The sequence below is a fragment of the Malus domestica genome, chromosome 13 (assembly GCF_042453785.1).
Source record: "Malus domestica chromosome 13, GDT2T_hap1".
NCBI lineage: Eukaryota > Viridiplantae > Streptophyta > Magnoliopsida > Rosales > Rosaceae > Malus > Malus domestica.
The window spans coordinates 5140581-5153370 of record NC_091673.1 but is presented as its reverse complement, the minus strand read 5'-3'; the positions used below and the strand labels follow the sequence as shown (position 1 = coordinate 5153370).

The 12790-nt window shown below is 33.8% G+C and overlaps 2 protein-coding genes across 4 annotated transcripts; both read left to right on the top strand.

Moving 5' to 3' along the window:
• The first annotated feature begins 5501 nt into the window (after positions 1-5501).
• On the top strand, positions 5502-9685 carry LOC103451854 (WRKY transcription factor 72A-like). 3 transcript variants are annotated; one of them, XM_070810874.1, is made up of 5 exons: positions 5502-5773; positions 6237-6317; positions 7353-7916; positions 8261-8374; positions 8476-9685. In XM_070810874.1, exons 1-5 carry the CDS (start codon positions 5630-5632, stop codon positions 9394-9396), a joined length of 1824 nt encoding a protein of 607 aa, XP_070666975.1. In that variant the 5' UTR covers positions 5502-5629; the 3' UTR covers positions 9397-9685. The 3 variants fall into 3 exon arrangements, with proteins under 3 accessions (XP_070666975.1, XP_008389514.2, XP_017192125.1); XM_008391292.4 differs by lacking the exon at positions 6237-6317 and having other exon boundaries at positions 5530-5773; XM_017336636.3 differs by lacking the exon at positions 6237-6317 and having other exon boundaries at positions 5587-5773; positions 7350-7916.
• Positions 9686-9816: 131 nt separating this feature from the next.
• LOC103451855 (SNF1-related protein kinase regulatory subunit gamma-1-like) lies at positions 9817-12481 on the top strand. Its single transcript, XM_008391293.4, has 7 exons — positions 9817-9943; positions 10291-10480; positions 10581-10922; positions 11016-11125; positions 11229-11495; positions 11590-11762; positions 12064-12481. The coding sequence occupies exons 2-7, from the start codon at positions 10297-10299 to the stop codon at positions 12332-12334; spliced, it is 1347 nt and encodes a 448-aa protein (XP_008389515.1). The 5' UTR covers positions 9817-9943; positions 10291-10296; the 3' UTR covers positions 12335-12481.
• Positions 12482-12790: the final 309 nt, after the last annotated feature.

The window sequence follows — 12790 nt, the reverse complement described above, 5'->3', positions numbered from 1 at the left end:
ATCTAAGGGTATTCAATGAGGATTTTAAGTGATTCTCTGAAATTTAAGGTGTCTTCAATTATAATTTTAAAATAGTTTATTAAAATCCTTAGAAATCCGGGTGTATTCAATTAGGATTTTAAATAAATTTATAACATTCTAGGTGTATTCAATTAGAAATTGATTTTAAAGAATTTGAGAAAGTTGAGGAATTAGAGAGAATTAGAGAGATTTCGTAGTGTATTTTAAGCATCCACAAATCTCACATCTCCCTATGAGATTTCGAGATAATTGAATCAAAATTTTATATGAAATCTCTACAAATCAATTAAACTTCATAAAAATCCATGAATTTATAAATATATTAAAATATCTCAAATTCTCAATTGAATACACCTTCCTAATATATTGTTGTTTTAACTTTTATATATTTTGATTTTAATTTATACATGGTACGATTCAATTATATAGTTGGACGTTGACTGACATGACAATGGATGGACCAATTTCATCATAATATGAAAATTTTGTTTGTGTAAATTGTAAAATAAGGGGGTCAAAAACCCCAAACAAAACTAAGAAACACACGGACAGACAAAACGAGCCTTAGGAGATCCCTAAGCAACCATCCATCAACACCATCCCAATCCACATGGAAGGATCATCAAAGATGCAAACCCTCAGATCTATATTGGAAGGATCATGAAAACTGCAAACCCTCATATCTATATTGTAGTTCCAGTTAGCTAAATGATCATCAACATAACTTTTTTTCTCTAAAAATTTAAAATATGAATTTTGGCATAAAGTAGACTTATGGAAGTTTGCTACATTAAGATTTATCTAATTAAACAGACACAAGTGATTAAGTAGATGATTTACGTCATTAATTAAGAATATTTCCAATCCCATTGGCAATTTTCTATATCTATGATCTTATTATATTACTAGAGGTCAATGTGTTAAATTATTCAATGTGTATATAGATAAGGTTAATTTAGTTTCAAATACTTGAATGATCATCAGCATCCATTGACCTAAGTTTATACAATAACAATCACTTGATTTATTTACTAATTAAGAATCTTATATAAAAAAAAGTTTCAAAATTTTCTTATACCTAAAAATAAAAATCTGTTTCTTGAGATTCATTAGTGAGTGGCTCCTTAATCATGTGCCCTGTGAACCATCAAACCCGTTGGCTTGAGCTGTCAACATGTACAACACCCTTGACCCTATTTTTTTAGTTTTATATTTAATTACCAGTTGTTATTTTTCTTAATTAGATAGATTTGTAATCATGTTTATCAGATTTCTAAAGCCAGAATTAATAATAAAATGCTTGTACTGTGTGACAAGTTAGTTAGATTTAATCAAGTCATCGTCGATAAGCTAATGAAACAAGTTCTTAAGTTTTAAGTTGATTTTCATCTGCTGGTTGCTGATATTAAGATATAGTATATACCTCGCTGGCTGCTGTCGTTTGGTTTTTTTTTTTTTTTTTTTTTTTTACTTTGTCTTTTGTAATGAAAGTTGCAGTTTTGAACTATTCGTTTACTAATTAAATAACGATAATTAGTCCACTAAGTTTGGCTTATAAACTCTACACGGAATGATGTGGATAAAAAGAAAGAGCCTCAGGGTCGTGTTAACCGTACTAAACTCATCATCTTCTATTTTTTATTGTGGCTGCCGGCCAACTTTTTTTGGTCACATACATGTATAATAAGTAGCGTTCAAACGGTAATCAATTATATATATACATATAAAATTGTGTTCAAGCGATTAAAAGATCTGTGAGAAGTAAAAGGGCTGTATAAAAATCACCAACTTTAAATTTGTTCTTTCACTCACTCATGAACTTTGGCCAAAGATTGAAGTCTTTGTAAACGACTGATTTACAAAGGATTAATTTGATGCGTCCATCATACAGCGAGGACTTTAATATTTAAGCAAAGAAATTAATACAAAAATAAGAGGAAGCTCATCGTATTTATATGCTTTCATCATACGCCGAGGATTAATTTGTTTTCAAAGGCCAATTGATAATTATATATGTTCTATGTTGACAACTATGTCCACATTCGACAACTATATGGCTTTCGAAAGGTCGGAAAAGGTTTATTATTTTAAAAAAATTTGTTACAGAAATATGCCTTATTTTTATAAAGGAAATTAATAATTAGTTGATGCAACCCAAGTTATTGATGTTATGATGGTGGCCCGTTGCATATTTCAAATCTTACGGTTGGTATAAGTGTGAAAACGAAGAAATGTTTGGAACTCTCAATAATCCGAGTTCGAATTTTCACTTGCGGCCACCGACTTCAAATTTATCCCCAAAACTTCACCTTTCACTTAAAAAAAAACCTATAACTAAAAACTAAAAAAAGAACTCAAAATTTATCAATATATCTTCAAAAATTTATCTTGTATAAAAAAAAAATATCGATCTATGCAACCCTTGTCACTAAATACTACAGGTTACTGGCTCAGCCTAAATCTTCCCACTCCATAGTGTTAATAAAAAAAAAATTATACACTAACAAAATCATTTCAATAGATGACACCTTGTTGGTATAAACATTATCTAACTCTGGTACGGTTACCGATCCTCCTTATCTTATTTGACAACTAATAATTTAATCCACTAATGCTATCATGTGTTAAGAAAAAAAAAACATTTTGCTTGGTTGACCTACAAAGGATAATAATAGGAGGTCAATTTTTTAAACTAAATTTTGTAAAATTATATGACATGAGTATTGATACTTATTACAAAAATGTTGATTAACATATTTATTTTTTATTGATGGCATATCATATGATTTACAAATTTGATCTAAAAAATGATCTACCTAGCATTACTCTAAAAGAAACCCAATAGTTCACCATAGCGAATTGGCTTATCATTTCAAATTTGACTAGCACAAGAATCTGTCACAAAAAATACTGTCCGCAACTTAATAGGTTTTTGAACATGATCACGTATTATAAGCACAATAGTCGACCACCCTTATTTTTTTTATGTTGTGAACTGTGACATATTTGTTTTAAAATAAATAAACATCCCCCCTGGTTTTGAAAAACTTTCAACTATGAACCAATAATGGCGTAAAAAAATTTAGAAACTACGTACACTGAAAATGCACCTAAAATCTGAAGGAAGTCACTGGAGTCAAATGTTTGATGACGGCGGATGAGGTTTGACTAGAATAGTATAGGTAGGTAGTCGTGTGACTTTTTTGCATACAATTGCAAGCAAATCTTTCAACATGACTGAAAGATTATGTAAAAAAAAAAAAAAAAAACTTTAACGAAAAGCACCCGGTACTGTTTATTTTAACGAAAAATCATATTTTTACACTAAAAAGTCAATCATGGTACTATTCACTTTACCCTTTATTTTGTCCGTATCATTAAAACTCAAAGTTTTCAAGCCCTTTTCATTAGGTTTCCTAAAAAAAAAAGTAATGTTATTCACACATCATTTTTTATTTTTTTATACATTTTATGTTAGTTTCTGTGGTTTTATGTTATTCAATTTATTTAATGTGAGTCTCAAAAATTAAGAGAAATATGTAGAAAGTAAAAAAAAAAAAATGTGTAAATAATATATTCATACACTCTCTTTTTTGTGTGAATATATTATCAAAGATAAAGATTACGATTCTCTATATCTTTTTAGTTTAATTTTTCGGATATTTGAAGCATGGTCTCGTAAAGTTAGTGTTTCATTAAAATCGTACTATTTAATTTAATTTTTATTAGCTTGCTAGCTAACTAGCTACGTTTCTTTATACATAGTTAATCAATTATTATAAATAAGTACAATGGTCTAAACTTAAACTGGGAAAAAAAAACTGAAAATATGATTTTAGCCCTTCTAACTCAATTTTCTTCATATAAAACCCTACATCACTTTTTTACTCAAAGAAAACCCAATAACTAGGATCCACATAAGAAAATTCATTAATTTCATATTACTTCACACATTTTACATTTTTCACATTCCTAAAATACCCCTATTACATATTTGATGTAGACAATTAATTGTAAGGAGAGACTAAATGATTTTGCAACAAAAAAAAAAAAAAGACATTAATGTCAAAAATTTATTGCATATTAATTTTTTAGAAAGGCTTTGAATTTTCATAAAACTATTCGATTCGGTTTTTTTCACCCTACTCTTGAATACTTTTGAATTTATCTTTTTTTTATTAATATATTAGAACAGTGTATTTCATTATCTACATGCACATTAATTTACCTACAACAATTATACCATGGGTGTAATATAATATCTCTGTTTTACAATGATGCAAAATAATGTTTATACCAACAACAAAACGTGCCTAACATATGTACTAATACATGAAAAATAATTTACCTATATTAAGAAGAAATGTAGTTCGATGCATAGTATTAAAAAAACTATGTTACACCCATGTTTATACAACAATAAAACGTGCCTAACATATCTAACAATACATGGAAAATAATTTACCTACAAGTTAGATAAATGTTATTTGGTTGGGTGTAGTATAAATTTTTTTAATAATTGGAAAAATTAAATATAACTAGGTGTAGTGTAATTTTTTTTTATATAATTAGAACAAATTAATTTACCTACCTACTATTTGAAATGTTCATTTCTAATGATGCAAAATGTTCATTACCTAACTACAAATTAATTTCCAATAATTTACCTACAACAATTATACCATGGGTGTAATGTAATATCTTTCTTTACAATGATACAAAATATTGTATGTACCAACAACAAAACGTGCCTAACATAAGTACTTGTACATGGAAAATAATTTACCTATAACAAAAGAAATGCAGTTTGATGTATAAAATCAACAATATTATGTTCCACTCATGTTTATACAACAACAAAACTTGTCTAACATATATAACAATACATAGAAAATAATTTACCTACAAGTTAGAGGAATGTTATTTGATTCAAAATATATAATATAGGTGTAGTATTTTTTTTTTTAAATAATTGGAACAAACTAATTTACCTACCAATTAATATAGGTAAAATTGTTACAAAATATATCATGAAAAAAAAAACTACTTTTCTAGTTTGACATGGATACGGTTAATGCAAACACTTTTTACATTTTATTTCACTTTTTCTACTATTAATTTGGCATAAATTTAGGAATTTGGAAAAAGGACCATAAAGTATGAGTGGCATGAGTGTAAATAAATTGTATTAATAGGTCAATAGTGTTCCCATATGTTTGCAAATTTTAAATTTGGGCTTAAAATGGATCTTTAAAGATAGATGGGTTTTTATCTAGAAATATTGAGTTCCAAGGGCCAAAATCTAAAGCACCCAAAAATGGTCTAAACTTATAATATCGACTTGCTTCCTGGGGGGTATTTGGCTAGCACCCGGCTCCTCCTTGAAAAAATGTGTTCGCGTTGTTGACATATCTCAATGAGCTAGCTTCTTTTTCTTTAGTAACTAATAACACACACACACACGCATATATATTATTTGTGTGTGTATTTAAAATTATAGATAAGCACTGGCATGGTTATATATTGAAAACAGACACAGAAAGTCAAAATCTGCAGGCTTTATATATCTCTCCCTACACATACAAGAAGCCAAACTGCAGCCATAGAAATGCCAAAGAGGCCTTCAAAAGCATTAATGGAGAACGATAATACTCATGAGGAATCGTCTTCTCTTGGCAAAACAATTTTGGAAGACAAAACTGTGAAATCTGATGGTGATCATGAAGAGGGTACTCCCATGGAGATAACCAAGGTGAAAATATTTCATTTAATTATTTACTATATGAAATTCGCTTATCCTTTTCTTTTCTGGACTGTTCTTATTATCTTATATTCAAAATTCAAATTTAAGATGAATTTATGAGTTGGGATATCGCTTAAAATTGTTTTACAATAATCGACCAAATACCAAAACTTGGTATTTGATGAAATAATCATTACATATGAGTTAAGCTAGCTTAGTAAATATATTCTAACTGGATTGATGATGAAGTTTGGTAGTTAATATGAGATTAAGAATATTGCACCCTGAAGGCCGGCGGGAAATTAATTAATTAATCTTCCTTTTTTCACTGTTTATCTCCGTGTCTGTCTTCTGATGTTTGATTCTTCTTTCTCTTCTGATATGATACTACAAAATATTTCTCGTACTGTATATATTGGGTTTTATTGATCTTAGTCTTCCTCTCAATCCCCATGAATATATCATAATTCAGGGAGGACATGGGTGGCATGTTGAACCAGACTTGGAGCATCCTTCGACTGGAAAAAATAGAGCCCTTGTCAACCACAAACAGGCAAAACTAGATAAAGAATGGGAAAGAACCAAGGAAATTAAGCGGATGTGGATAATTTTAGCGTTATAGTAATTTCTTCCTTTTGAATGATAAAATAGAAAACATCAATTTACCTTAAAATATTCTCTATATTTATATATGTTAAGCTGATCTAGTTTTAATTTTTTATTTTATTATCAAATATAGTTGATCTTACTTATGGGTGTGGCTTCAATGTTATATAACACTCAGATTTTATAGCTTTTATTCATTTTTTCGTACCACTTAGTACTACTCACAGTTGAAGAAAATTATTTAGTAATATGCTATATTTATCCATATTATGATGATATCTCAATCATCAATATCATGTGATAGATCTGACTTATCATCAGAGTCTACGAATTAATTAAGATGATCAAGAATCTACCACAGCCCACCAAGTCAATTTATAGATATAGATTCCAGATGATATCGAATCATATATCTTAATACACCGAATGAATGGTGTGCTCACATATCGCTTTCATTAATTGGTTTTAGCGGGTATTAGCCTAGCCTCCCGTTCGTTTTACTTTTCATTTCATATTATTAATAAAATCTAATGGAGGGAGGACGGACGGGAATTTTCTGGGTGCAACAGCATTTTCTCCTTCGGGAGAAGGTTGGTGCCTCACACACAATTATTGACAAAAAACTAATCTAGCCTAATTCTTCTCTACAAAATTTACACAAATATACACACACACATTATATACATTATATTATTTTTAATCCACATAGATTCCATCTGATATAGGTGCACTTTTACATGTGCAATGATATTAATAAAATAAATCTCTGCATTTTGAACTCTGTCCCCACAAGAATTTAGCAAGTCCTATTTAACATAACGTTACCGCTAAATGTATATCATAACTGGTTAGTTTTCCATTTTAATATTTTTTTCATTTAAAGGTGAGATGTCTTACATTCAAATTTTGCTTAAATATATCGTTCAAATTTTGCTTAAATATATCGTTGTGTAAATATGTTCCCTTTGTGTTGCCCTAGCAGGATGAGCTGCAATCAGCAAAAGCAGAAATGGTAGAGGCTACGGAAGAAAACGAAAGGCTAAAGCTGTTATTATCCCAAATCTCTAAGGATTACCAGTCTCTGCAGATGCATTTTCATGGCCTTCTTCAAAATGGAGGAGAAACTAAGAAATGTACGGATACTAGTGGTAGTACTGCTCTTGATCTTACGCATGAGCAAAATACTGAAGAAGCTGACCTAGTGTCTCTTAGTCTTGGGAGAACCTCAAGTAGTATTGATCAGCCCAGAAAGGATGGTCGGATAAAAAAGATTAGCCAACTAAATACTAATGGAAAAGATGATGACGATGATAATGGAATGCTGAATGGAGCTGGACTTGCACTGGAGTTGGGCTGCAAATTTGAGCCGGCTGCTGATCAGTCAACTGATAATAGCTCTGGAGGCCCGAAGGAAGACGACCTGGCTGAGATATGGCCGCCTAGTAAGACGTTGAAGACAACGAGAAGTAGAGATGATGAGGTTTCGCAACAAACCCATTTGAAGAAAGCTAGGGTTTCTGTCAGAGTTAGATGCGATGATCACACGGTTAGTATATCAAACTTAACCTTTCAAACCAGATGTTTCATGCATTCCATAAATTAACCTCGATTATATACATTGAAAGTCACTGCCAGCAAATTGATTATTTAAATACGACGTTTGGTAAGTAGGTATTAGGTATTGTTATACATAAGGTCACGTTGCTCAACAAATACGTAGATTGCAGACTTAGGCAGCATGCATATTTAAAGAATTAACCTAACGAAGGATAGAAATTCACATCTGACAATATAAGCAGATTATGAAACAGTCATTTTATATAAATGATTCTCCTTATATTTTATTCGTGTTATTATGGATTAATATCTTATATATGTTTTATACTACAGATTTATGATGGATGTCAATGGAGAAAATATGGACAGAAAATAGCAAAAGGAAATCCATGCCCTAGAGCGTACTATCGTTGCAGTGTCTCAGCATCTTGCCCTGTGAGAAAACAGGCATGCATTTCTGCTTAATTCGTTAAATTCAGCTTGCACCACTATGTTTTACTTTCTTAGTTTCTTATGTGTAATATTAAAGCTTGTTCAATATTTTTCAGGTGCAAAGAAGTTCCGAGGACATGTCCATACTAACCACAACCTACGAAGGAAGCCACAACCACCCACTTCCCATGTCAGCCACAGCCATGGCCTCCACCACCTCCGCCGCTGCTTCCATGCTTCAGTCTCACTCATCCACCTCCCAACAAGACCTCATCAACTCCACCACCGCTCCCATCTCTGCCTCCACTAATCTCGAAGGAGTAAACTTCAGTGGTACTAGTACTCTCTCTCAAAATTCAAGGCTACCACAGAAACACTTCTACTTCCCCAACAGTTCGATCTCAACCAACAATTCCCACCCAACTATCACTCTTGATCTCACCGTCCCATCTCCTTCTCATTTCGGAATATTCCCCTCCGCGTCGGGGAGCAGCTTTTCTTCCAACCCAAGATATCCCTCAACATCTCTCAACTTTTCGTCTTCTTTAGACCACAATAACGCATTGCAATTGCAATCTCCTTGGAACAACATCAATCACACAGCTTCTGGATATTTCAACTATGGGAATAGAATTAATCAAGTTGGATCAGCCCTAAACGTTGGAAAGCAACCAATATTTCAAGAACATAACATATTGTACCAATCCTATTCCTACATACAAAATAAAAAACCCTCTCCTCCTCCTCTTCATCATCCTCAGATGTTCACCGATTCAATGGCCACCGCCACAAAGGCAATCACATCGAATCCAAATTTTCAATCGGCTTTGGCAGCTGCACTCACATCATTTGTTGGCAATGGGAGTACAAGTAGTACCACTGGGATCAGAGAAAGTCATCTAAGTACTGGGACTATTGTAGAAAGTGCTTCTGGGCTGAAATTGAAGCGGGGTGAGTCGTTGACGTCGAATTCAATATTCCCATCAGGCCAAAATGGAATAGGGTGTGCATCAAGCTACTTGAACGAATCTTTGTGATTTTTGATTCATTATCTTTGATGAGTTACTAGCTACAAGTCTTGGCATCTAGAAAAATCCATAAACCAAGCAAGTCATGGTGTAGTGTAAATTAGATAAGGTGTTATATACACATAATGTAAGAACTAATACAGACTGTAAAACTTTTGTTGGCGCTCCAAAAATGTTATATGTACATTCCCTTATGTATATTCATAAAAAGAGTGCATGATGACATTTTTGAAGTGCCAATAACTATTCCCGAACTTTATACAATTATAATAAATTCACATCATGATTAGATAAGTTATTCATTCATGCCATTTTTCTCCTATGTATTCACGTCATGATTTCTAGGCCAGGCCCAATAAACCAGTAGACCCAAATGAAGATTAGTTACCAACTTAATTAATTGGGAATTATAAGCCCAACATGTGTCCAGCGCCTACACTTGGCAAAGCTGCGACTTCATGCATGCAGAGGCATAAGCTAATTGTTTTATGGAAGGAGAACGATCTGGGAATCCAAAATCCTATTTCTGAAGCCATCGGCAGCACAGACATTTGAGGTATCAAAATATCGACAAATCCTCAGTTATATCTCTTGATCTTTTTTCTTTTCTTTTTCCTCTCTCTCTCTCCGATCTGATCCATTGATCTTCTGATGTTAAACAATTTGATAAGTTAGATAATTAAGGTCCTTTCTACAAATCAAATTGATAGTGATTACTGCATTCTACTACGGAGTTGTTATCGGCATTTAGAAATAGTCATTATGCATTATTCCGTAAGGCAAAAATAAGATAGGAGAAATGCACGATGACGACTATTTTGAGTGTTAAGAACAATTCCGCTGTGGTATTCTGCTACATTGTTCTATGATTTAGGGATTTAATATCCCAAATTCTGCCTCTAGTGTACCATGGCAGATGCACAACCCCAAGAACAAGAGGTGAAGGGCACAAGTCCTAAAATTTCATCCTACGATGCCTACTTCGACACGATCCAGTCCCGGAAGAAATTATCTCGTCCCCTACAAGAAAATTTAACATTTGCATTTTCAAAAGTTCCAGTCTCATCTTTCCAAGGAGTTCCTGGAGGCAAAGGTAATAATAATACCAACGATTAGCTGCTTTAATCAATGATTGGCCAAAACGAAACAGTGCCCTTTAAAACTAGGATTATATCATGAATTATAATTTGCAGTGGTGGAGATTCAAGCGGATACATCAATTGCTGAAGCAGTAAAGACTCTGTCTAACCACCACATTTTGTCAGCTACTGTGAGAAACCCGGAAGCAGATGCAAGTGCAGATTGGAGGGAGAGGTACCTGGGAATCGTGGATTATTCCGCCATTCTTCTCTGGGTGTTGGAGACCAGTGCATTTTCTCCTTCGGCTCACTCAACCGCGGCTGTAGTTGGCGGTGCAGGAGCCATGGGCGCTATTGGAGCAGTTGCTCTGGGCGTCACTGGTCCTGCTGCTCTTGCAGGCCTAACTGCAGCAGCAGTTTGCTCTGCCGTGGCTGGCAGCGCAGTTGGAAAAATAGGTGAAATGTGACTCGAATGGTTTGTTAAATCCGCACGATTATGACTCAACGTTAGCCAAACACCTCATTGGTGAAAGCCGTATTGTTTAACAGGTGCAGCTGAAGACAAAGGAGAGGGCAGAGATTCTCCCACAGATGCTGATAAACTGAGCGAAGAACTCGACAGCGTTATACTACAAGATGAACCCTTCAAGACAACCACAGTAAGTTCATTCTTTACCAAGAAGATGACAACAACATTGCTGCATCGATCTATATCCAAGAGTATTAGTTTCGAAGCCGACAATATTTACTTGACTGTTTCAGGTAAGATCAATACTGAAATCCTTTCGCTGGGAGTCATTTCTTCCGGTAGGGACAGATAGTTCAATGTTGACCGTCTTGCTACTACTCTCAAAATATAGGATGAGAAATGTGCCTGTAATAGAATTGGGCCAACCCGATATTAAGAACTTCATCACACAATCAGCAGTTGTTCAGGGTCTTGAGGGATGCAAAGGAATGGAATGGTTCGACTGCATTGCTGCAAAGTCCATCTCTGACCTGGGACTTCCTTTTATGTCCTCCATTGAGGTAATCTTGGCCGTGTTACCATAACGTTCTTCTGGTTCTGGCTGACTAGCGAATCTGGAATTTCGATATGAATGTTGCATTGTTTCTTGGGCAGGTTATTAGCACCAATGTCGATGATCTGGTACTTGAAGCGTTCAAGAAAATGAGAGAGAACCAAATTGGTGGGCTTCCAGTTGTGCAGGAGCCAAAGAAGAAGATAGTTGGTAATGTAAGCATAAGCGATATCAGATTCTCTCTTCTGAAACCAGAGCTCTTCAACAATTTCAGGTACCGAAACCAAACTCTGGACCTCATCTGCATGCACTGATTTCTGTCAAAGAAATAAAATCAATGCGTGGTTTTACTTTTACCACTCGGCAGAGTCAATCAACCACGAAAGGGAAATAATATCCGCACACCCTTTTTTCTCCTTCAGCACGTTATTATCTTGTCCCTTGATTTCCCTAGATTTACTCAATCTAAAGGCCAGAAACAAACAGGCGTGCGCCTGAGGAGAAAAGGGTTTACCGTGCGTGGAAATCACTTCCCAATGTGAAATCGAACTTAACTTGTTACCCTTTTCTTTCAGGAATCTCAGTGTTAGGGACTTCATGAACACAATCTCAGAAAGGCAGGGAAGACAAATATTACCAATTACATGCAATCTGCAGTCGACTCTCGGCGATGTGATTGAAACTCTTGCTTCCAAATCGGTTCACAGAGTGTACGTGGTGGATGATGAAGGAGAAGTTGTTGGTGTGATTACACTCAGAGATGTGATTTCTTGCTTCATATTTGAACCACCCAATCACTTTGATGTCTACTTGGGGTTTGCTAAGGAGCAGATAATGAGGCAGTGAGACATCTGTTTGTTAAACAGAACGTGTGGGAGATGCAGAGAAAGTAACAAAAACCCATCAATCTCTCTATCTTCTTTACTATTTCAAGTTGTAAAATTTTATCGAATCAGCTTAAATTCATACCATTTTCTATTCTCCTAATCAAAATCCTAATATTCCAACAATCCACTAATCACAATTCTAATATTCCAACAATCCACTAATCACAATTCTAATTTTCCAATAATCCACTAATCACAATTCTAATATTCAATAATCATGTCAAAAATTGAACACCAACTTCTACTAAACACAAAATTATTATACAAATTACATAGTTATAAGTTAAAGCTACAGAATCTCAAATCCAAATAAATGGGAAACCAAAGTTTTGGGCAAGGGCAAAAAACAGAACAAATGCAGAGCTAAAACTTCACAGTGGTTTGTGTATCCTGGGCCAGGCCCAACTGAACTCTT

Bases quoted from the DNA above. Each gene is read 5' to 3' on its own strand.
- LOC103451855 (XM_008391293.4), top strand. From the start codon at position 10,297: ATGGCAGATGCACAACCCCAAGAACAAGAGGTGAAGGGCACAAGTCCT. The intron at 11,496-11,589 runs GTAATCTTGGCC...TTTCTTGGGCAG, and splicing joins CTTTTATGTCCTCCATTGAG to GTTATTAGCACCAATGTCGA. The intron at 11,763-12,063 runs GTACCGAAACCA...CTTTTCTTTCAG, and splicing joins GAGCTCTTCAACAATTTCAG to GAATCTCAGTGTTAGGGACT.
- LOC103451854 (XM_070810874.1), top strand. From the start codon at position 5,630: ATGCCAAAGAGGCCTTCAAAAGCATTAATGGAGAACGATAATACTCAT. The intron at 5,774-6,236 runs GTGAAAATATTT...ATCATAATTCAG, and splicing joins CTCCCATGGAGATAACCAAG to GGAGGACATGGGTGGCATGT. The intron at 8,375-8,475 runs GCATGCATTTCT...AATATTTTTCAG, and splicing joins CTTGCCCTGTGAGAAAACAG to GTGCAAAGAAGTTCCGAGGA.